We start from the raw sequence: 25,824 nt of genomic DNA on the forward strand, positions 1-25,824 counted from the left end.
CTATTCAACATCTTTTTAGCCCCACTTTTAACAATAGCTCAATCTATCGGATTCACCTCATTGTTTATGCCAATGACATTCAACTACTCCACCCACTCAATCCGGCTAATAGCAATGACATTCAAGAAATCAATCTTAAACTCTACAAAATCAGCTCTTGGCTACGAACTAACAGACTCTCACTAAACGTAGCTAAATCTCAAGGGATTCTATTCCCTTATAAAAATAAAGATTCTTTAATCAGACAAAATATCCATCAATTCAGTTCCCCTCCAAATAGAACCTAAACTTAAATTACTAGGAGTTATCTTTGATAAAGATCTCACTTATCAAGATCAAATTAGTTCCCTTACCAAAAACTGCTTCTACAAACTCCATTTAATTCGTTATATAACCTCAATTCTTCGATCCAAATCCTAATTCACTCTTTAATCATCTCACATATAGACTACTGCAACTCTCTTTACCATGGCATGACTCAAAAAGAAACCCGCAGACTACAACTGCCGGCCGCACATGGTAGTTTTTCGGCTAGCGCAAGGGTTAGCGCGTGATTTAAAGTCACGCGCGCTAAAGCCGCTAATGCGTCTTCGTAAAAGGAGCCCATAGTATTAGTTTTACCCTTCTTATTTTATTTTAATTAAATTTTAAAATTAGCAGATTCAATTAATTTTTAATATTGTAAACCGTCCAGATACATGTGATGGTCGGTATATCAAGCTATAAATAAACTTGAAACTTATATAAGTGGCATGCCGGCTGGCATAGCCCGGAGAAAGGGAGAAACGGATCCATGAACAGAAGCTGGAAACTTTGTATGTATGTTATCCTTTTAGTCCAATGTGCTGTACTTTTGTTGTTTCATGTGAGCTGCCTTTTGCTTATTGCTAATAAACCTAAATTATAACAGCAATTGGATTGTTGCAAGGTCAGATGTTTATGAAAAGATTAGCAGCCTATCTTTTCAAAAATTAAATTCTTACTTTGATAATCTTTTTTCTGGTAGACGTGTCTATGAATCCTAACTATAGGTTATTTACCCCTGGTCACAAATTGATTACAGAAGGATGTCATCTACATCTTTCGACTCTACCTCCTTCTCCAGTGAGCTGTACTGCCAGCTTTAGTTTGTACCAAAGCACCACTATAATATAAGAAGTTTGTACCACTATAATATAAGAAGTCAGAGGGAGAGAAATGGAGAAACCTCCCCGATAATACATATCTGTTTTGCTCTGTAACAAATAAAGTGAACAATTTTAACACAACACACAGTGTGCAACCAGCACTAATAATAATAATAACAGCTTATATACCGCAATACCGTGAAGTTCTATGCGGTTTACAGAAGATTAAGCAAAGGTAACAAATTGATTGACTTTAAGAGGGGAGGAAGAAAGAGAATTAATAGGACATTGTTGAGGAGAGAGTAATCAATAGGATAAGTTAATCAATATAGAGGGGAGAGAAAAAAGAGGATCAGTTGTCTAGATGCTTTAGGAACAAGTGTGTTTTTAGACGTTTCCTAAATTCCTCATAAGTAGTGGGCGAAAGCAATTGTTCTAGGTCTTTACCCCATGATGCTGCTTGGTGTGAGAGAAGGTGTTCATGGTGTTTTTTCAGTTTATAACCTCTCACTGGGGGGGAAACGAAATTGGAATGTGAGCTTCTCTTGTGTCTGTTGGCTGAGAAGAAGAAAAGGTCAGTTATGTATTTAGGGGCAAGTCCATGTAGTGCTTTGAAACAGAAGTAGGCAAATTTAAACTTTACGCGTGTCTCCATTGGCAGCCAATGCAGCTGCCGGTAGTAGGGTGTCACGTGGTCAAATTTCTTTAGCCAAAAGATCAGTCTGACTGCTGCATTTTGCATCAATTGTAAACGTTGCATATTCTTTTGGGAAATTGCTAAATAGGCGATGTTACAGTAGTCAAGTAGACTTAATACGAGGGATTGGACTAGGGTTCTGAATGCCGATGTATCAAAATAAGCTTTAATGGATCTAAGCTTCCAGAGAGTACAGAATCCCTTTCTGATTAAGGAGTCTACCTGGTCTTTCATGGTTAGGCATTGATCCAAAGTTACTCCTAGTATCTTTATGGTGGGCTGGATAGGGTAACTAAGTTTATTGATACATAGTGGTGATTTGGTGTCAAGCGGATGTGGCGAAGCAACGAAGAAAGTTGTCTTTTCTGAATTAAGTTTGAGCCTAAAGTTTGTCATCCAGTGCTCCATCATGTTTATGGCTTCTGAAGCTTTGGGAATAGTTTCAGAGACAGAATTAGCGAATGGGATGATAATCGTAAAGTCATCTGTATAACTAAATAGTTTTATCCCCAGCTGGGTTAGCTGTGTGCCCAGTGAGGACATATAGACGTTAAAGAGCAATGGAGATAGTGGAGACCCTTGTGGCACACCAGATGGACTGCTCCAGATGTCTAACACACTTGGAGCTCAGAAAATCTCTTCAATTGTTTGTTTGTTTTTGTTTTAAAGATCCAGCATTTTCCCATCCTACTGGCAGAAGATCATCATCATCATCTCAGACCCATACATCTGTCTGAGGCAGCAAGCAGGTGAATTCTAAGTGACAGGGCGGGATATCAGGACTCCTAGACACATCCACCAGAAAGAAGAGCAAGGTACCATAAGTACATAATTAGTCGCCTCCGCCGGGGCAGACCAGAGGTCCATCCCGCCCAGCGGTCCGCTCACGTGGCGGCCCATCAGGCATATTGCCTGAGCAGCGGTCCCTGACTAATTTTATACCTACCTCTACACTTATCTCTAAACCTTCCACTGCTCTTATCTGTACCCCTCAATCCCTTTTTCCTCCAGGAACCTATCCAGGTCTTCCTTGAAACCATGTACTGTGCTATTTCCTATCACGGCCTCTGGAAGGGTGTTCCATGTATCCACCACCCTCTGTGTGAAAAAGAATTTCCTTGCGTTTGTTCTAAACCTGTCCCCCTTCAATTTCATCGAGTGTCCCCTTGTTCTTGTGGTTTCTTTCAAATTGAAAAATCTGTCCTTGTCAACCTTTTCGATGCCCCTCAGGATCTTGAAGGTCTCTATCATATCTCCTCTGAGTCTCCGCTTTTCCAGGGAGAACAGCCCCAGCCTCTTCAATCTGTCAGTGTATGTAAGGTTTTCCATACCCTTAATCAGTTTAGTTGCTCTTCTCTGGACTCCCTCAAGCATTGCCATGTCCTTTTTGAGGTACGGTGACCAGTACTGTACACAGTATTCAAGATGCGGGTGCACCATAGCCCGGTACAGTGGCAGGATGACTTCCTTCATTCTGGTCGAGATACCCTTCTTAATGATACCTAACATTTGGTTTGCTTTCCTCGAGGCTGTGGCGCACTGTGCCGACGCCTTCAATGTCGTGTCTACCATCACTCCCAGGTCTCTTTCCAGCTTACTGACCCCTAGCATTGATCCCCCCATTTTGTAAGTGAACATCGGGTTCCTTCTCCCTATATGCATGACCTTGCATTTCCCTACGTTGAAGCTCATTTGTCACTTTTTCGCCCATTCTTCCAGTGTCGTAAGATCCCTTTGAAGATCCTCGCAATCTACCGTGGTTTCAACCTTGCTGAATAGTTTGGTGTCATCTGCGAATTTGATGACCTCACATTTAGTTCCCGCCTCCAGGTCGTCAATGAATATGTTAAACAGGAGCGGTCCCAGCACTGACCCTTGAGGAACCCCGCTCGTGACCCCTTGCCAGTCCGAGTAGTGGCCCTTTACACCAACCCTCTGCTTCCTGTCTGCCAGCCAGTTTTTGATCCATCGGTGGACCTCCCCTCGCACCCCGTGATTCCATAGCTTCCTGAGCAACCGCTCATGTGGTACCTTATCGAAGGCTTTCTGGAAGTTCAGGTAAATTATGTCTATGGGTTCACCTTTGTCCACCTGGCTATTTACCCCCTCGAAGAAGTACAACAAGTTTGTGAGGCACGACCTACCCTTGCAGAACCCATGCTGGCTCGACCTTAGCTGTCCATTTTTTTCGATATGATCACAGATGCTGTCCTTAATCAGCGCCTCCATCATCTTTCCCGGGCCTATAGTTTCCCGGGTCGCCCCTTGAACCCTTCTTGAAGATGGGCGTGACATTAGCTATTTTCCAGTCCTCCGGGATCTCTCCAGTTTTTAGGGATAGGTTGCATATTTGTTGAAGTGTCTCTGCTATTTCATTTCTTAATTCCTTGAGCACCCTTGGGTGAATGCCGTCCGGACCTGGTGACTTGTCGCTCTTTAGCTTGTCTATCTGCCTGAGGACATCCTCCTGGCTCACCTCTAGTTGGACCAGCTCGCTATCTTGATCTCCATTTTCTATTGCCTCTGGTTCCGGAATTTTGGATGTGTCCTCCCTCGTGAAGACCGACGTAAAGAAGTCATTTAACTTGTCAGCTATTTCTTTTTCCTCCCTCACTACTCCCTTTCTATCCCCATCATCCAAGGGCCCCACTTCCTCCCTCGCTGGTTGCTTTCCCTTTACGTACCTGAAGAATGATTTGAAATTTTTTGCCTCTCCCGCTAGTCTCTCTTCATATTCCCTTTTTGCTCTCATAACCACTCGGTGGCACTCCTTCTAGCTTTCCTTGTGTTCCTTTTGGTTGGCCTGCGTTTGGTCCTGTTTCCATTTTTTGAACGATGCTTTCTTATCACTGATCACCTTTTTTACAGCAGCCGTTATCCATGCTGGGTTCTTTATTCGATTTTTCTTGCACTCTTTTCTGAACCTGGGGACGTACAGGTTCTGTGCTTCGTGCACCGTACGCTTGAGCAGGGTCCAAGCGCTTTCTACGGACTCTATCTTCCTTGTGCTGCCATTGAGATTCTTCCCCACCATTTTCCTCATTGCATCATAATTCCCTTTTCTGAAGTTGAGCGCTGTTGTTGTGGTTCTTTTCACCCTGGATGATCCCAGTTCTAGTCTGCACTGGATCATGTTATGATCGCTGTTCCCCAGTGGGTCTAATACTGCTACTTCCTTTGCAGGTCCCCCCAGTCCACTGAAGATTAGATCAAGAGTAGCTTCTCCTCGTGTAGGTTCCGTGACCAGCTGCTCCAGGAAACAGTCCCTCGTGGCTTCCAGGAAGTTGGTCTCTCTCACGCAACTTGAGTGCCCGATACTCCAGTCTATCCCAGGGTAGTTGAAGTCCCCCATCACCACCACACTTCCATTCTTGCATACCTGCCGCAGTTCAGTCTCCAGGTCCCGGTCGATTTCTTCCGATTGGTCAGGCGGACGATAGTATAGACCCAATTTGATGTCTGCTCTAGATCCTCCTGGTATCTTAACCCATATTGATTCCAAGCCGTCCGCCCTTACTGCTGTTTCCATTTTGGTTGAGGGTATGGAGTCCTTTATGAATAGCGCTATTCCTCCACCCTTCTTGTGCGTCCTGTCTCTCCTGTAGAGTTTGTACCCTGGTATGACCACATCCCATTTATTGTCATCAGCCCACCATGTTTCTGTGATTCCAATTATGTCTAGGGCTTTTTGACTGGCTATAATTTCCAACTCTCCCATTTTGGCCCTGAGGCTCCTCGCATTTGTGTAGAGGCAATATAGGTCCTGATTTGTCGCCCGCCCTGCTGTTTTCTTTCCATGGCTCGGCGCTCCCACTTGGCTTGCCTTTACTCGGTCATCCACCTCCCGTGGCGTGTCCGTTCTGCCCCCAGCCAGTATCCCCTTTTTTGGATGGTCCCCTGGCTCGCATTTTTCTCTCTCGACCCTGCCTGTTAGTTGCATTTGGGCACTGGGCCCCTGCATTGCATCTGTGGGCCCTTTTTCTGAAGATTTCCACTCAGTCCCTTTGTCCAAGATTTCCCTCTCAGTCCCATCTTTGGTTCCTTTTTCTGAAGGTTCCCACTCAGCCCCTTTGTCCAAAAGTTCCCTCCCAGTCCCTTTGTCCAAAAAGTCCCTCTCAGCCCCTTTGTCCAAGAGTTCCCACTCAGTCCCTTTGCCCAAAAGTGTCCACTCAGTCCCTTTATCCAAGAAGCCCCTCATAGTTCCTTTGCCCAAGAATTTCCTCTCAGTCCCTTTGTCCAAAAGATCCCACTCGGTCCCAAGCTCTCTTTTGCAATGTCCTTGCTCAGTATCATTTTTTGATACCAATGTCCGGTGTGTCGAGGCCAGATAGACTTCCGGCTTTCCCCTACTCCTCAGTTTAAAGCTAGGTCTATGGCGTTTTGGATATTTCTTGCCAGCAGCCTCGTCCCAGCTGTGCTCAGGTGCAGTCCGTCTCTCCTGTAGAGCTTGTTCTTCCCCAAGAAGGTCGTCCAGTTTTGAACAAAGTGGAATCCCTCCTCCTCGCACCATCTCCTCAGCCATCCGTTCATTGCTTGTAGTTCGCTCTGTCTCCTTGCGTCTGCTCTCGGTACTGGCAGGATCTCCAAGAAGGCTATCTTCTTTGATCTCAGCTTCAGTTTCCGCCCCAGGATCCTGAACTGCTCAGTCAGTGTAGTCCGGTTGAAATTTTTCCTGCTGACGTCGTTGGTTCCAATGTGGATTACAACTGCCGTCTCCTCCGAATCGGCTCCCTCCAGGATTCTTTCAATTCTGCTGATGACGTCCGTTGTTCTTGCCCCCGGGAGACATGTCACTAGTCGGTCCTCCCTCCCTCCGGCAATGTGACTGTCCACTTCTCGCAGGATTGAGTCTCCCACTACAACAGCAGATTTCCCCTTTCTCAGATGTCTCTCTGGTCTCAGGTCCATGTCCTCCGGGCTCTGCTGGATCTCCGCTGATCCTTCCACCAGGTCCTGTTGGGTACCATCATCTGCTTTTTCAGACCCTAAGCAAGGTCCCACCCCCATGGTGTCTGGTGGATCGTGACCTCCAGCTGCAGGTTCCTGTCTGATACGATGGTGGTCCTGTGCCTCCGCCCTCTGCCAGGCCTCCTCTATGAAGTTCTCGAGCTCTCTGACTTGTTCTGTGATGTGTCTCTCTCTGGTAGTATCCTCCGTTTCCCCACACTGTTCCTCTATGGTGCAGAGTCCCTCCAGCTCCTGGACTCTAACCTGCAGCCTTCCGACCTCCCTCTTCAGGCTATCCAGTTCCTGGCATCGATTGCATATGTATGCCTGCCTCCCAGAGGGGAGGTAGTCATACATATGACATGCGATGCAGTATACTGGGTATCCCTGCTGGATTCCTGCAGCCTCCATTTCTCTGTTTTCTTTCCTATGTTCTGTAAGAGAAGAGAGAGAAAGAGAATGAGAATGAATAGAGAATAAAGTAGAGAATAAACCTCAGGAATTTCTCTACTGGGCTGCCTGTGCTCCTGGCTCCTCCTTAAGGCACCTCCGCAATCGCCGCGCGCCGAACAGCTGCGTGCCGTTGGCTCCCTGCCTTTTAAGGGGGAGCCCGGCTGAAGCCGCTGACGTGGTGTGGGTGGGCGGAGCTAGCTCTCGCCCGCCCCTGGCTCACCGCGTCCCCCTCGCCTTCCTCTTCTCCTGCTCGCCGCCGCTGGAATCGGCAGCGAGCCCTGCAACTTCTGCCCTCGCCTGCCTGCCTCCTGGTGTTTGTCTCCTGGCCGCGGCTCCCTGCCTTTTAAGGGGGAGCCCGGCTGAAGCCGCTGACGCAGTGTGGGTGGGCGGAGCTAGCTCTCGCCCGCCCCTGGCTCACCGCGTCCCCCTCGCCTTCCTCTTCTCCTGCTCGCCGCCGCTGGAATCGGCAGCGAGCCCTGCAACTTCTGCCCTCGCCTGCCTGCCTCCTGGTGTAAGAATCTAATCTTCCATTCTGGTGCAATGTGTCTAGGAGTCCTGACTATAGGTGACATACCAAAGCAGTATCTTATATCTAGAGCAGGACAGACGAGCCTACCCATAAAACTGAGGTCCCAAAAGCAAAGTCCTCACTTGCCACTATGTTCACTATGTAGAACTTTGTAAATAAATGGAGCCATGTAACTTCCCTACATATCTCCTCAGGCGGAACTGCCCGAGACTCTGCCCATAAAGAGGTCATACTTCTGGTAGAGTGTGAACTCAGAGAAACTGGTGGCTGCCCAGCCAGTGTATTCCAACAAAATCACCATACAGATCCATCTAGAAATAGATGCATTGAAGCTGGTCTGCCACGTCTAGCCTGACTAGTTAGAACAAAAAGATGGTCTGAGAGACAAAACACATTGGCCTTTTCCAAATAGTGGAGCAAATCTCTTCTGACATCTAGCACCTACAATAGCTTATCTTGCTTCATCGAATCCGTAGACTGAAACTCTGGTAAACGAACCACCTGGTTGACCTAAAAGCTGAAACAACCTTCGGTAGGAAATGGACTGTGCACAGGGAAATCTCCATTTTTTTTTTTTTTTTAATATGCTTTATTAATATAAGAAACAGAGAAAAATACACAGGCAGAATACCAACAAATGAAACAAGCAGCAGTACCAACAGCAACACCCATCCCACCCGAACCAAACGAACAGAGAATACAGAATACAAACAATTCCCCCCCCCCCAACCGAGACTCAAAAAGCAAACAAAGATTGTGCAGCATACGGTATCCCAGATTTAACAAGGGATACCTCTCCATCGGCTATAGGAAAGCCAGGTGCGACGAAAGGAGCCATAAATGTCAGTGCGCAAAGCAGTCAATTTGGACATCAAGTATAGTTGGTCAATCTTCAGGAGCAAGACAGACTGAGTAGGAAGTTGAGGTTGTTTCCAGCAGGAACCCACACAAAGTCTGGCTGCCGTAGCAACCAGAGCCACAAAATATGCAGGTTCACGTTCCAGTCTTAAGGGTGGTTTATTAAGGAGAAAAACATCCATACAAAAAGGAACAGAAGAGTGTAAAACATCTGACACCAAAGCACATACCATATGCCAAAAAGTTTGGGCTGGAGGGCACTCCCACCAAACATGCCCAAAAGTTCCCAAGCCCCCACATTGCCTCCAACAAAGCCCAGTACCATAACGAAACGGTCAGAGCAGCTTCTCTGGGGTATAGTACCACTGAAATAGCATCTTATATCCCTGTTCAACCAGGAGTATAGCCAAGGAAACCCAAAGTAAGGCATTATAAAGCTGCTCTCAATGCTTCGCCTCCAGTGGAGATCCCAAAAGAACCTCCCACTTTTGTTCATAAGATGAAATCAAGGGCCGGGTATACAATAAAGCTCTATATAGTCGGGATATGAGGCCCACCCTAGAACCCATATGAAATACTTGAAGAAAGGCAGAGTCAGCCCCAACCCACTCTGGGAGCACCCGCCTCCGCAAAAAATCATGAAGTTGGGTGTAAGTGAAAAAATCCCCCCTCCAAGACCATAAGTATCACACAAAGCAGCAAAGAAAACCAACTCTCCCTACAAGACTAATTGGCCAAGGACCCGAAGACCCCAATCCTCCCAATGTCGAAAAACCCTAGACTCCAATGCTGGTAAAAAAACAGGAGCATAGCGAATAGGAGTAGCACAGAAATAGCGCTGTCGAGGGAACCAAGCTTTATGAACCTGACCCCAAAGCTGTAAAGTACAGGCCATCCCATAAGGGGCTACCAGGGCCACATCCCTCATCTGCTCAAAAGACAACCAGGGGAGAGCCGCAAGAGGAAAAGAAGGTTGAAGGGCTTGCTCCAAGAAAACCCATCCCTGGAAAGGGAAAGCCCAATGAAATAAGGCCTGCAATTGGGCAGCCTGGTAATAGGTCACAAAATCAGGAACACCCATACCCCCATGTGCCCTATTCCGATACATACATTCCCTCCGCACCCGGGGAGGTTTACGATTCCAAATGTACATAAAAGCCCGCCTTTGTAACTTTACCAAAAACAATTTAGGGACTGAGAGAGGTAAACAAGAAAACAAATATAAAAAAACGAGGCAAGATATTCATACGCAAAGCAATGACCCGACCCATCCAAGATAGACATAACCCCTCTCAACGATCTAAATCAGCAAAGACATTCCGTAAGAGGGAAAGGCAGACCCCAAGGTATTGAAGAGAATGAGCCGCCCAACGGAATGGAAACTCCCGCCACAAAAAACAACTAAATCAGCAGGGAGAAAAACATTAAGCAACTCAGACTTAGCAACATTAATTTTGAACCCAGCTATGGCACCATAATGATCAAACAACTGAAGGATCTCACGTAAAGATTGAAGAGGATGAGCCAATATAAACATGATGATATCTGCATACAGAGAAATCTTTTGCTCCTGTTCACCCACCACAATGCCACAAATATGTGGGTTAGCACGAATAGACGTAGCAAGGAGCTCTAAAACGAAAGCAAATATAAGGGGCGATAAGGGGCAGCCCTGTCGCATGCCTCGCCCAACCAAAAATGAATCAGTGAGCCTCCCATTCACCCACAAGCAAGCTTCAGGATTAGTATACAACAGAGACCCAATGTAAAAAATTACCCGAAATCCAAACTTTGCGAAGAACCGCCTGCATAAAGGGCCAAAAAACCCTGTCAAAGGCCTTCTCAGCATCAACTGAGAGAAAGACTGAAGGGAGAGAAAGATGTTGGGCTGCCCAAATAAGATCCAATACATGGCGAATATTGTCACCAGGATGTCTCCCAGCAATAAAATCACACTGATCATTATGAATCAGAGCAGGTAAAAACTGCTGAAGACGCACCGCTAAGATATGGATAAACAACTTATAATCGACCCCCAGCAAGGAAATCGACCTGTAAGACCCACAAGCCTTAGGGTCCTTTCCAGGCTTGAGCAAAAGCGAAACCGCTGCCTGTCTAAAAGAATGAGGCAAGCACCCCTCAACCAAAAAGGAGTTAAATAAGCGGGTAAGAGGATCCACAATATGAACTTCCATTTTCTTATAAAAAAGAGGAGAAAACCCATCCACACCAGGGGCTTTACTAGCAGACAGATGATGAAGAGCAGCAGAGACCTCCTCAAGTTGAATGGGGAAGGAAAGCCAGGCAGCATCCCCCTACGTCAACCGAGGCAAGTGCACTCCGGAAAGGAAAGCCTCAATCTCAGGATCCGAAGCCAAAGTCTCCGGAGTATACAGAGCGCGATAAAACGTCAAAAAAGCAGCATGAACATCAGCCTCCCCGACTGAAGGGTCCCCCCCCGCATCGCGAACCTGAGCAATAAGATTCCGGGCCTTGGTCTGATGAAGCTGTGAAGCTAGCAATTTACCCACCCTAGCACCCACTCAAAATATTTCTGTCGCAGACATTACAAAGCCCACACCATATTTTCCAGGTCAAGGTCCTGAATATCCTGTCGACAGGCAGTTAAAGCCACTCTCCCCTTCAAAGTGGGATTCAGCTGATGGGTACGCTTAAGCCGACGGAGACGGGCCATCAGCTCCAATTTATGGGCCACTTAACATTTATTACGATAAGAGCCTCGCGAAAAACAACAACCCTGCAGAGTAACCTTAAAGCTTTCCCAAAGGACACTGCAACTGACCTCTCTGGTATCATTAAAAGCAAAAAAGTACTTAACATCAGCTTCTAGCAAGGGTAGCACACGAGAATTGCGGCGAAGAAATTCATTCATCTGCCATCCACTAGTACCCGCTCTATTCCAACCTTTACAAAAAACCAGCAAGAGGGGGGCATGGTTTGGCCAAACCCTTGGTTCAATACGAGACTCTGCGACTCGCAGCAAGGTAGCTTGAGGCATAAACCACATATCAATTCTAGTGTATGAGTTATGTAACGCGGAGTAAAACGTATAGTCTTGCACTCCAGGATGTTGAAAGTGCCACACATCCACTAAGTCATGGCGGTGAAGAAAACGAAGAAACACACGATGGTCCCCTCGAGCATACCGAATAGCGGAAGTAGAATTATCTTCTTGGGGATAACAAGTAAGATTAAAGTCCCCACCAATTAAGACCGTACCTTCCCAGTAGTCCAGTAACAAACGCTCCAAGAGCACAAAAAATGCACCCTGACCATGATTAGGAGCATACACATTCAGCAGACTATAAAGACGGCCATCTATCTCACCCTTAACAAAAATGGGATGGGATAACAACTTCTCAGCTCGAGTTAAAAAAATGTGTTTCCTGAATAAACCCCACTATCACTTTCAAACGATGTAATTCTTTAAACAATAAACTCCGTTTCTGTGGAGTATTCAAACCATGAACATTATATGATAACAGATTGTAGTCAGTCATAGTCCCCAAAGAAAAGGATGGCAATAATGACCAATAGAAAATTCCAAGCATCCAAAAGAAACACTGCACGCACACCCCCTCGCAATCGCCAAGCAAACAACCCACACAAACCCCCAAACACGCATACACAATGACACTTGGAGATTGCATCGGCGCGAGCGGTTCTCTAAGTCCTCCATTTTTTAAGCGTGGAGGACTCTGCTCATTCTTCCAAAGCCGCAATTTGATCTTTTAATTGGGCCAAGTCCATGTCGTGAGTCTCCAACACCGTTTCCGCCTCTCCCAGCCGGGTTCCGATATCACTGACATCCCTCCTCAAATCGGCAAGCCCCCACCAATATCCGTGCGAACAGCAGCAATCTTGTCTTTAAGTTCCTGAAACCAACCGCGCAGTTCTTGGCGCAAATGCGGCAGGAAGGTCTCCGGGGGCTGATCCGCTGTGGGTCCACAAGCACTCTCCGACGCCATCTTGGGATCGGGTTTGGAGGGCCCAGGCAGAAGGGCAAAGAAAATGCTTTAATATCCAGCTGTTTTTTTCGAGTTGCCATCGTACCACTCCCAATCAATTCACAAGTTGAGGGGGAATCCAAAAAGCATCCAAGTAGGCGAGGGTTCACCTAAGATAGCAAATTAAGCATCGGGGGTTGCGGAGCTATCCCTCTAGGCTGCCATGAGCCACGGTGATAACACTTCCTCCCGGAAATCTCCATTTCTGTGATCCTGAGAAATGGTTCTCTGCATGAGAGTGCTTGCAACTCCAAGATCCTTTTCGCAGGGGGGTGCAGGTACGCTCTTGCCCATGGAATCATCACCATGGACTAGAGCCGGCAGGTTATGCCAAGCCATAGGAGCTGACTTCGCCAAAATGTCTAGGATCTGGCTTCCGAGTTTCAGTTTACATGGCTCTGAAAGAAATGCTCAACCTTCTGCCATGTTGAATAGGATTCCCAAATATTCCACACACCGGATTGTTTCCAGGTGGCTCTTTCTGAAATTGATAATCTGCCCCAGATCCTGTAAGAGCTGGACTACCTGAGCAACCACCTAGCAGGAGTCCAGCAAGGACAGTGCCATGATCAGTCAATCATCCAAGCAAGAGTAAACCTGGATTCCTGCCTTACACAGGTGGGCAAGCTGCCACCATCATTACTTTGGTGAAGGTTTGAGGCGCAGTTGTCAACCCAAAGGCAGCTCTCTAGCACATGGAACCTGAAAAACTTTCTGCGATCTGGGAATAGGGAAATATGCAAGTAAGCCTCTATCAGATCTAGTGAGGCCAAAAATTTGCTCAGAGCCACCAAAGCAATGACCACTCTTCCAGGATCCATTGGGAATCCCACTGCTGCTCCTTGTGATGTTGTGCAACTCACATTGCCAAAGATACAAAATTAAAATGTGAGCCTTCTAGGGACAGGGAAATTCTAACTTGAGCTAATATTGAAAAAGCTGTGAATAAAATCCAAATAAATACACGTGTCTCCCTGTCATTTAGGTGCTCACACACACCCGGTCTACAGCTGGTCTAAGTGTGAGCACCTACTTGTTAGAAGTCTATATACCATGTTATGCTACTATACTGCCTAGGTTCTTTTATAGAACAAACTCTTATTGAGCACCCTTGGGGATGCCAAAAGAGGCTCCCAGTTATAGAATTGCTCCTTCTATGCCCCGGATGTAAACCTATACACACATCTTTTAAAGGCAGGCAGATATTATGTCTTGAGCACATATTTTTATGCATGTATAAACTGGAGAAATTTTATACAAGTCTACTAGAGCACACAGAAGAGTATTTTACAGTGAGGTCAAGGATGAATGGAAACTGTGTACACAAACAGTGAAAAGCTTTTGGAATAATCAATCCAGTTTGGTAATGAGCATGGTAATATGACACATGCGTTGAGACTCTTGTCTTCCATGATATTCAGCGCAAATTAGTCGGCAGGGAACAGCTCCTGACTAGTGTTGTCCGATTCAGGAAAAAAATTTTCAATTCGATTCAATTCAGCCTATTGAATCTATTTTTCGATTCGCTTTGATTTTCCTGCCCAATTGGGTGTTTTTTCCAAACATCCTGGTGGGTTTATTTTATAGCCTCTTCACCCACCCAACCCCTTTGTTCTCTCCTACCCACACTGGTGCTGTGGTGTCAACAAAATAAACAAAAAAGACTATTCGTCTCTCTGTTAAATCCTAGCTCACGTTTGTGGTCTAATACCAGCTCTGGCAGGATACACATTTCAAATCTGACATATTGTAATCACAAAACGGAAAATAAAATTATTTTTTCTACCTTTTGTTGTCTGGTCATTATTCAGATCATGTTGGTTCCAGGCTCTGCGACAAACATCTTCTGATTAACTTGCGTGACAGGGTCTCCTGCCCATTTGTTGTTTCTTCTTTCTCTGTGCTAACCATCCATCTTCCAACTCTGTCCTACCCTTCCGTTTCCCTTCCCTCCCCCGGAGGTCTGACATCTACTTTTTTTCATCTCCATCCCCGCAGCTGCAGGAATGGACCCCACCATCCCCAGATCCACCATCTCTCCTTTTCTCAACTACCCTTTTATCCAACATCTCTCCCTCCTTCCCCACCACCCCAGGGTCCATAAGTTCTCCTTTTTCTTCCTAACTACCCTCCTATCCAGTATCTTTATCCCCCCACACCATCCCATGTGACCAAATTATCTCCCTTTCTGTTCCTTCCCTCCCTAAATCCCATTGTCCACTATCTCTCTCCCTTTCCTGTTTTTAGACCCATTATTTCTTCCCCCCTCCCTCCGTTCTGGCATATGCACTTCTCTTTGGACCCCCTTTTTCCCTACCTCCCTCTGTGTACTTCTACACCAGGCCCCCTCTCCCGGAAGGCCTACAAATTTCCCCCTTCTTTCTTGCGTCCTCTGGCTTCCCGATCTTACCTTCAGCTAATTACAGTAGCCTGCAGAGGATCACTGGTGCTGTAGTGTGATGCCTAGCAGACTGCCATCGGCCTCTGCAACATGTTTCCTCTGCTGCGGTCCCACCCCTCCTCTGACATCTGGGGTGGGATCGTGGCAGAGGGAATGTGCTGCAGATGACGATGGCAACCTGCTAGGATCGCATCAGCACCGACAATCCTCTGCAGGTTGCCTTAGTTAGCTGAAGGTGAGACCGGGAGGCCAGGGGGGAAGCTGGAGGACACTAGAAAAAGAGCTGACTGACCCTACCCCTCGCCCGCTAAAGCAGGAGCAGCAGCAGCAGTGGACAGCCAGCAAGAGGCAGTGCTGCTGCTCCTGCTTTAGGAGACCTGAACAAATAAGCGAGCCCAATTTATTTTTAAAGTGAATCGATGAAATCGACAAATTGGGCACCACTACTCCTGACAGGCTAAATAGCACTAAGACAGCTAACCACTAATATTCAGCAGGAGATAGCCAGCAGCTATGTCGCCTGACATAGACATTCAGTGCCAATATTCATTGCCTGACCAGCTAAGCCTAGCAGCCAAATAGACCCACTTAAATATCAGGTCAATCTTTGGCCGCTATAACTTAGCCAGTCGATGAATAATGGCTTGGCAGGCTATGTCTACCATGGTTAAAATAAGACCATAAATTAAATGCTGGTCACTGGAGATAGCCCCGGCATTGAATTTTTGGGTTTGCTGCAGTGGCGTACCTAGTATGTGTGACATCCGGGGCCCATCATTTTTTGGAACCCCCCCCCCCCCCATCTGAACGAAAAACATGATTTTTAGTAACAAGCCACATGTCACACATGAGTACCTAAGAAAATCAGCATCTTACATACTGCAGTGAGAAGTAAAACAGCAATACACCCATTGTAAAACTAAACAAGCCAGCCTAGTACTGATCAATCCTGCAGTCAATCCTAACAGAAAACCATGTCTTTCAAACACATAGAACACAGAAAACACCTTCGCCTAGTATGGAATATGTAATCACAAACTAACCCCTCCCTCTTTTACAAAACCCTACTGTGGATTTTAGCCACGGTGGTAACAGCTATGTCGCTCATAGAATTCTGAGCATCAAAGCTGCTACCACCACGGCTGGCGCTAAAAAACGCTCCACAGTTTTGTAAAAGGGGGGATAAAATAGAAATACACAGACAAAGGTTAAATTGAACCAGCGAGAAGCTGGACTCTGCATACAATGCAATACCACAGAAACAGTGACACGTCTCCTAAAGCAATAAATAAATAGAAAATTTTTGTTCTACCTTTGTCTTCTCTGGTTTCTGCTTTCCTCATCTTCTTGTCTCTTCCTTTCATCCACTGTCTGCCATCTCTCTGCCCTTATATGGCATCTTCTCTCCTTCTATGCCCCTTCCAGAAACTGTATGCCTCCCCCTTCCATCTCTCCTTTCACCCCCATTGGTCTGGTATCTGTCTCCTCTCCTTCCCCCCTGGCATCTCTCTCACTCTGCTCCCTTTCTCCTGTTCTTCCCTGGTCTTCCGTCTCAATTTATTTTCTGCCTCTGTCTAAATTCTTTTTTACTATTCAGTCCTCAATTTCCCTCTTTCACTGTGTCTACCTATAGCTTGCCACCTCTTTCCCTCACCCCTTCCAGTAACTAACTCTATCCTCTTCTCTCAATCCTGCATGTGCCCTTTTTTTCTTTCTTCTCCCCACTTTCTTCCAGCATCTGCTCCCCCTTTCCCTCACACTTCCATTCAGCAGCTGTCCTTCCTCTCTCCCACACTACCATTCAGTGTCTGTTTCCCTCTCTATACCCCTTCCATCTACTGTTCACCCTCTATCTCGCCCCTTCCATTCACTGCCCTCTGTGCTCTTTCTATCCAGTGTGCACCCTCTCTCTCTCTTCCATATGGCATTTTCCCTCTTTCTATGCTCCTTCCATTAACTACTTATCCCGTGACCCTTCTCTCCTTTGTATATGATTGATTTCAACTCTGTCACCACCCCCTCCCCTATGCTCTGGCATATCTCTCTTCTCCTTTCTTTCCTTCCCACCTCACGGACTGGCATCATCCCTTTCCTGATTCCCGGCATCTCTCTCCTTTCCTTTTCTTCCATCTCTCCCTCCCCCTCCATGCTCTGACATCTCCTCCTTCCTTTTCCCCTTGATCTTGCATACCTTCCTCCTTCCCTCCATGCCCTGGCGTCTCTTCTTCCCTCCAAGCCCTGGCTTCTCCTTTCATTCCCTCCAGCAACACTCTCCCCAATTCTCTCCCCCTCTGCTCCCTTTCCTCTTTCTGTCACCCAAGGCCTGATGTCCTGAACTTTATCGGGCAGCAGCAGCATTCACAATTCACTGCTATTGTCCGCTTCAGGCCTTCCTCTCTGTCAGGTCGTCTTCATGAAAACAGGAAGTAGGCAGGACCCGGCCGAGAGGAAGGCCTGAAGCCGGCAACAGCAGCGAATTGTAAAAGCTGCTGCTGCCGAAGAAGGTAATGGCACCAGGCCTTGGAGCACCGAGGCAGACCGCTTCTCCCCCCTCCAAGTCGAACCCCCGCTGACCCTCCTATCTCTCCCCCCAAGTGAACCTTTCCGACCCTTCCAGCGAGAGCAGCAAACCTCCCTCCAGTAGCGTCAGCTGCTTCGCGGCTTTCTCCTGCCGATGAAGCGTCACTGATGACATCATCAGTGACACGGCAGAGGGAGGAGAAAGCCGCGAAGCAGCCGACACTACTGGAGGGAGGTTTGCTGCTCTCACTGGAGGGTGGGGAGCGCGATAGGGGACTTGGGCCGGCTGTGCACCCCCCCAAGGCTGCACCCGGGGCGGACCGCCCCTCCCGCCCTCGTCCTTGTACGCCACTGTTGACTGCCAACTATGAGGAGGTCAGCCTGACAAATTCCTGCAGTCTGAATATCAAGCCATGAACCTTTGTTTTCATAAAACCTAATTAGTAGAAATAAGGACATGCACATAGTGTACCCAAGGGATATACTTATACGTACCAGGGATAACGTTTACCAAATTGAAGTTGTAGTGCATGAATAATTTGTTTTGGGTGTCTGCATCACGAACATGAAGAACATTTTCACCTGGAGTATGAAAAAGTAATATTTAGTCTAAACAGTGCTGTGGATTACAGAAATCTGAAGTGTAGGAATATTTGGAACAGCATCCAAAATATTTGTTAGCATGTGATCCAAGACAAAAGAGGAAGCAAGATGAGAGGGGAAGGAATTCTTAAAAAATATGCAGACAGACAGAAAGCTTCCTAAAAGAAATGCTGACAAGAGGTCTATGTAGTAAACAGATTTTCCAATCCATTAGTGATTCAAAGTCCAAAAAAAGACAGGAGGATTTAACAAAATGGATATTTGGATTAGAGGTATTAGAGTGTTGCACAGGGACAGAAATTTCACACCAATCCCCAATGGAATCCAACCCATCCCCTCTCGTACCCACTAAGAGCCATTCCATCTCCACCCATACCTGCAGTAGTTGACACTATTATTTACCTTACTTGTAGCTTTCTGTTTCCTCCCAGACACTTATAGCCTCCTATGGTTTTACAGATGGCATTCACTATGAATGAATGTTCTATAAGCCTCAGTCTATGTTTCAGCTACCTCCCTTGTAGTCACCAGAGAATTTTGACTATACTCCCATGGGAATTCCATAGAAACTTCTTCCATAACCCACAGGATTCTACGCAAATTCCCATTCCCCTGCAGCTAATCATAGATTAGCTCTCACAAATGATACAGCAAAGATCAAAAATTAACATTAGCAGTGAGAATTAGTGACTGATTAGACTATTGGATCATTTTACAGGGTATGTGGAAAAATTAGGACACCCCATGAAATAGTCAGTTTTTCTTAAGAAAATGTTCACATATGATGTCAAATCGTTTTTAAATGTATCTCTGGAAAAAGAAAGTGATGTAATTGCAGTAAACAACAAAAAAATTTCCTTGATTTACTAAGATATCCACAAAAATATGTATTCTAACTGAGGAATAAAATTAGGACACCCCATATATCCTCCCACTTAAGAGTGGCTCAAATCACACACAGGTGTATCACATCAAATGCACATGATTAGAACATTGCTACTCAGCATTTGAAGGAAGTTTGCCCTACTTAAACCTCATTTAGTTGGTGTGCTCATGACTGCTGCGGTGAGAGTGAACACCATGGTGAGATCAAAAGGGTTGTCTGAGGCTTCAGAAAGAAGACTAACAGCTTATAAATCTGCTAAGGGATTTAAAAATATCTCTAACAAATTTGACATTAGCCATTTCATGGTCTGGAAAGCACAGTTACTTACCGTAACAGGTGTTATCCAGGGACAGCAGGCAGCTATTCTCACATATGGGTGATGTCATCCGATGGAGCCCCGATGCGGACGCCTCACAAGCAGACTTGCTTGAAGAAACTAGAAGTTTCTAGTCGCCCGCACCGCGCATGCGCGAGTGCCGTCCACCCAGTCTCCTCAGTTTCAGATAGCTAGGCGGAGAAGCCAACTAGGGGAGGTGCGTGGGTTGTGAGAATAGCTGCCTGCTGTCCCTGGATAACAACTGTTACGGTAAGTAACTGTGCTTTATCCCAGGACAAGCAGGCAGGTATTCTCACATATGGGTGACCTCCAAGCTAACCAGAATGGGATGGTGGGAGTGTTGGCAATTTAGGAGAATAAATTTTGTAATACTGTTTGGCCAAACTGTCCATCCCATCTGGAGAAAGTTTCTAGACAATAGTGAGAAGTGAAGGTATGAACCGAGGACCAAGTAGCAGCTTTGCAAATCTCCTCAATCGGTGTCGATCTGAGGAAAGCTACAGAAGCTGCCACTGCTCTGACTTTATGGGCTGTGACTTTACTGTGAAGTGGTAATCCAGCCTGGGCATAGCAGAAAGAGATACAAGCCGCCATCCAATTAGAGATGGTGCGTTTAGAAATTGGATGTCCCAACTTATTTGGATCAAAAGAGACAAAAAGTTGAGGAGCAGTTCTGTGTGATTTGGTACGTTCCAAGTAGAAGACCAAAGCACGTTTACAGTCCAGAGTATGAAGAGCGGATTCTCCAGGATGAGAATGAGGCTTTGGAAAAAACACTGGAAGTACGATAGATTGATTGAGATGAAATTCGAAGACCACTTTAGGTAGGAATTTTGGATGAGTACAAAGAACCACCTTGTCATGATGGAACACAGTGAATGGTGGATCAGTAACCAAAGCTTGCAGCTTACTGACTCGTTGAGCAGAAGTGAGGGCAATGAGAAACACCACTTTCCAAGTGAGATACTTCAAATGAGCCTTATCAATTGGTTCAAATGGAGGCTTCATGAGTTGAGAAAGAACAACATTGAGGTCCCAAACCACAGGAGGCGGTTTGAGAGGAGGTTTGACATTGAAAAGACCTTTCATGAATCTGGAAACCACCGGATGAGTAAAGGGGTTTCCCATCAATAGGCTGATGAAAATCTGCAATTGCACTGAGATGGACTCGAATGGATGTAGTCTTGAGTCCCAGAGTTGGATAGATGCAAAAGATAATCCAAAACAGATAAGGAGGAATGTTGAGGCTCCTTATGATGAGAGAAACACCATGTAGAAAATCTAGTCCATTTTTTGAGATAGCATTGACTAGTTGTAAGCTTTCTAGAAGCTTCTAAAACATCTCTGAGAGATTGAGAAAACTGAAGAGAGGTTATGTTGAAAGGTACCAAGCTGTCAGGTGTAGAGACTGCAGGTTGGGATGAAGCAGAGATCCTTGACTCTGTATAAGCAGAGAAGGAAAAACTGGTAAAAGGTATGGCTCCCTGCTGCTGAGTTGAATTAGAAGGGAGTATCATGGTTGTCTTGGCCACCGAGGAGCAATTAGAATCATGGTGGCATGATCATTCTTCAATTTGACTAGAGTCTTGAGAATAAGAGGGAATGGAGGAAATGCGTAGAGGAATAGATTCGTCCATTGTAGAAGAAAAGCATCTGCCTCGAGGCGGTGAGGAGAGTATATCCTGGAGCAGAACTGAGGCAGTTTGAAGTTGTGGGGAGCTGCAAAGAGGTCTATCTGAGGTGTTCCCCACTGTGAGAAAATGTGATGAAGAGACGAGGAATGGAGAGTCCATTCGTGAGGTTGCAGAAGGCGACTCAAGTTGTCCGCCAAGGAATTCTGAGCCCCTTGAATGTAGACAGCTTTGAGGAAGGTGTTGTGATGGATTGCACAGTCCCAAACTTCCAGAGCTTCTTGACAAAGGGAGGCAGACCCCGTCCCTCCCTGTTTGTTGACATAATACATGGCGACTTGGTTGTCCGTGCGGACGAGGACTACTGTGTCGTGAAGGAGATGTTGAAAAGCATGGAGAGTTTTGAGGATCGCTCTGAGTTCCAACTGATTGATATGACACTGACGATCCGTAGTGGTCCAGAGGCCTTGAGTACGGAGACCATCGAGATGAGCGCCCCAAGCATAGGTCGACGAGTCTGTCGTGAGGACCTTCTGATGAGGGGGTATGTGAAAAAGCAAGCCTCTGGAAAGATTGGAAGAGAGCATCCACCAACGGAGAGACTTCTTCAAAGAAGGAGTGACTGTGATGTGTCGAGAAAGAGGATCGCAAACTTGCGTCCATTGAGATGCCAGGGTCCACTGAGGAATTCTGAGGTTCATGAAGTCTGGCAAAAGGAGTCACATGTACTGTGGAGGCCATGTGACCTAGAAGCACCATCATGTGTCTTGCTGAGATGGAAGAGCAGGAAGACACTGTATAACAGAGTTGAAGAAGAGCTTCCAGACATTGTTGTGGAAGGAATACTCTGAGTTGGACAGTGTCCAGAACAGCTCCAATGAATTGTAGAGTCTGAGATGGTTGAAGTTGAGATTTGGGAAAGTTGATTTCGAATCCCAAACTTTGTAGAAACCAGGTAGTCCTTTGGGTCGCTACAATAACCCCTTGTGAGGTGGAATCTTTGATGAGCCAGTTGTCGAGGTAGGGAAAAACCTGAAGACCATGATTCCATAGAGCTGCCGCTACCACAACCAGGCACTTGGTGAACACTCTGGGAGACGAGGCCAGGCCGAAGGGTAGTACTCTGTATTGAAAATGCAGATTCCCCACCCGAAATCTGAGATATTGACGGGAGGCCAGATGAATGGGGATATGAGTATAGGCCTCCTTGAGATCCAGAGAGCATAACCAATCGTTCTGCTCGAGAAGGGGATAGAGAGATGCCAGGGACAACATTCGAAACTTTTCTTTGATCAAAAATTTGTTGAGAACCCTGAAATCCAAAATGGGTCTCAGATCGCCCGTCTTCTTCAGAACAAGGAAGTAACGGGAGTAAAACCCCCTACTCTGCTGTTCCAAGGGAACTGGTTCAATGGCATGGAGACGAAGCAGAGCTTGAGCTTCCTGAAGAAGAAGGGCAGTCTGGGATGGACTGGAAGGATACTCTCTTGGAGGAAGCTCTGGTGAAACCTGATTGAAATGTAGAGAGTATCTTTCTCTTATGATGGAAAGGACCCAGAGGTCAGATGTAATGACCATCCATCTGTCGTAAAAAAGATGGAGACGACCCCCTATAGGTGGAAAAGGAGTCAGAGACAGAACAATGGATGTTATGCTCTGGTGTAAACATTCAAAAAGGCTGAGAAGCCTTAGGTGGAGCAGAAGGTTGAGGCTTCTGTTGCTTCTGAGGTGGCTGTTTCTTCAAAGGAGGGCGAGTGTAAGGTGCCGGCTTTGGAGGAAAACGCCTCTGGTAGATTACAGGAGGACATGTAGGCTTTGGTCTGACAATGGAGGCAAAAGATTTAGCAAGGTCAGACAACTTTTTGGTGGCTGCCTCGATGAACTCATCAAAAAAGTCATTGCCTTCACAAGGGATGTTCGCCAGGCGGTCCTGGAGATTAGAGTCCAAGTCGATGGTCCGAAGCCAGGCTAGACAACGCATGGCCACAGAGCAAGCCGCTGCTCGGGCAGAGCTCAAAGGCATCATAAGATGATTGCAGAAGATGGAGACGTAACTGAGAGAAAGAAGAAATGACTTCTTGAAATTCAAAATGCATGCTATCATCCAAGTAACTCAAAAATTTTGGCAGAAGAGACAAAATAAATTCAAAATAAGTGATAAAATAAAAATTATAATTGAGGACCCTCGAAGACATCATAGCATTTTGGTAAATGCGACGTCCAAATTTATCCATGGTCTTTTCCTCCCGGCCAGGAGGAACTGTGGCATACACTCTGGAAGGATGGGATCTCTTTAAAGAAGATTCCACGAGCAAGGATTGATGTGACAATTGGGAATTGTCAAAACCTTTATGATGCACTGTTTTATATCTGGCATCCAACTTTCCTGGAACTGCTGGAATGGAAAAAGGAGTCTCTCAGTGTTCCCTCTAAGCGGGCGGGTGTTGTGAGCAAACTTTTTTCACTGTGAGCTAAAAATATCGGGCGCCAGCAAGTTATGAGCCAAATAAATATGTTGTCAAAGTTGCTGATACATGAGGACGAGGTATTCAAAGGAATTTTAGGCCTACACGCTAAATTAAATAACGTTAAATAATATTTTTAAGAACACAAAACAACGCATTAATTCTTGAAAGTACAAAATTCTTTATTTTTTTTTTTTTTTTACCAGAAAAACTCAAATTTATTTTAAAACAGTCTACAGAAATTGTAGGGATGAAATGATATCTTAATAAATGTTTTACAACAAATGTAGTTATGTCTGTTTACATCCATAGTGTGTAAACTGTAAATTAAAAACAGTCCAGAAGACAATACGTTTGATGCTTTCAATTTCTAGACAATCTATCAATTCCAGCTTCTACACAAAAGTATAAATACATTAAAACAAAATATTGAAAACCATTTTATTGGGCACAAAGTTTGCCTTCAGTGAGAAGAGTTCACTCAATATGTTGTAGAATAATTGTTGTGAAACTGGAATGGAATCAATTCTTCACTCAAGTTAGATATCATCAATATCTTCATCATCATCCCCAAGAAGAGGCGGTCGGAGCGTACGCGAGTCCGGCTGCCTCTCCTTGTTGGCGAGCTGAGCGGACCGTCGGGATCGACCCCCCGCACCCCCTAGGTACGCCTCTGCAAGTCTTGCCTTGCCCGGATTTGCCGCTCTCTTCCGGTGTTACTCCCCCCCCCCCACCCGACTCTCCTCTCGCCGCCCTGCCATCTGCCGTACGCCTCTTCCGATCGCCCCCCTCCCTGCTCGCACCCCCACCCCGACGTCCGATTCCTTCCCCAGCCTCCCCTTACCTTTGCGACGCGTTACATGGACTGCCAGCTCGCCTGCCTGCAAGCACGTGTGTGCGCTGTGACGAGAAACTTGTGCGCTGCGATGTAATATTTTGTGCGCCAGCGCACGCCAGCGCAGCTTAGCGGGAACACTGGTCTCCATGCATCTAGTAAAAGTCTGATCGAGAAGCTTGTGTAGTGGCAGCTTGAGAGACTCAGCCGGAGGTTGAGGAAGGTGCATGACCGAGGTTTTCCTTAGAGTACTTAGAGCTAGTGTCCAGTGGAACGCTCAAATCCCCATCCATCTGTCTCAAAAAAGAGGAAAAAGATAACTGGTCCGCAGTTGCACGGCCTCGAGAAGGACTCGAGGACGTCGAGGCAGCTGGAGTCAAAGAAGAAGAAGCCACGGCAGGAAACCATGGTACGAAGGAACCTGGAGACTTGGACGAGGCACTGGACTTCCTCGAGAGCCGGCATCGGAGACTTGCAACGAGGAGTTGGAGGTCTAGTCGAGGCGGGAGAGGACCGAGACTTGGCGGTATGATGTCTCGAAGTAGGCCTCGAGTGATGTTGAGAACTGTGTCTCGAACCGGATCTCGAAGATCGAGCAGAGGTTGCCTCGGAAGCAGTAGATCAAAGATCTATAGGCGTGGAGGAGCCCTGAAGCAAATTCGAAGACTAGACTCCCTTGGTAGAATGGGAGGTATCCTGTCGATGCAATCACACAGACTCTACTCTATGCTTTTCGTGCTTGGAAGCCCGACTAGACACTCACAGAAATTCCGCTCCCTGCATCGAGTGTGGAGAATCAGACCGGGGCACAGGCGGCTCGTCCTCATGGGAGACTTCTGCATGCCCAGGCTGAAACAGAGTGAGCAGTGTGGGTCCCATGGTAGTGAGGACCTTAATAATCTGCTCCTCCAAAGAGGTCTGGGGCGTAGCCGGCAAGGAGGGTTCCGCGTCTGAAACCGACCCACCTGCCTTGGCTGAAGGGTCACGCACAGTGGTGTGAGAGTGTTTCGACTTGGGAGGCTTCGACACCTTAATCACCACTGGCGGAACCGAGTGCTGAGCTATCTGACCTGAGGAGACAGGAGAAGATATGGCAGCTGAAGACGTTGAAGCAAGAGCCGCTCCAAAAGACGAAGGTCTGATGAGGCTCGAGGTGGAAGCAGCAGAAGGAGAGGCGTCGACGGGAGTCAAGGCCGAAGACACCTTTGATGCAGAAAGATTAGTAGACTCCATCTTGAAGAGGCTATCCAGCAGGAAGCAACGACGCTTAAGTGTTTGGCAAGGCAGGCTCGAGGTAGGATGATGTTTCGGCCCAAGGCACTTGAGGCAGCATCCGTGAGGGTCCGTAAGAGATATCGTGCACTTGCACTTGTTACACCGTTTGAAACCGGTAACAGGCCGGGCATAGACTAAAATAAAGCCGACGCAAATTGGACGAACAGATGGAAGTAAAATTTTTTATTTTATTTAAAGAAAGAAAAAGACGAACACAGCGATTCGTGAGAAA

The 25,824-nt window shown here is 46.5% G+C and overlaps 1 protein-coding gene across 1 annotated transcript in view; it reads right to left on the minus strand.

Annotated features, from left to right (window-relative positions):
• Nucleotides 1-25,824, minus strand: part of GNE (glucosamine (UDP-N-acetyl)-2-epimerase/N-acetylmannosamine kinase) — a 547,927-nt gene that overhangs the window by 343,197 nt on the left and 178,906 nt on the right. Inside the window, 2 exon segments of the mRNA XM_033917983.1 lie at nt 18,056-18,098; nt 18,101-18,142. Of these exon segments, the coding sequence (XP_033773874.1) occupies nt 18,056-18,098; nt 18,101-18,142 (85 nt within the window).

The sequence above is a fragment of the Geotrypetes seraphini genome, chromosome 1 (assembly GCF_902459505.1).
Source record: "Geotrypetes seraphini chromosome 1, aGeoSer1.1, whole genome shotgun sequence".
Classification (NCBI taxonomy): Eukaryota; Metazoa; Chordata; class Amphibia; order Gymnophiona; family Dermophiidae; genus Geotrypetes; species Geotrypetes seraphini.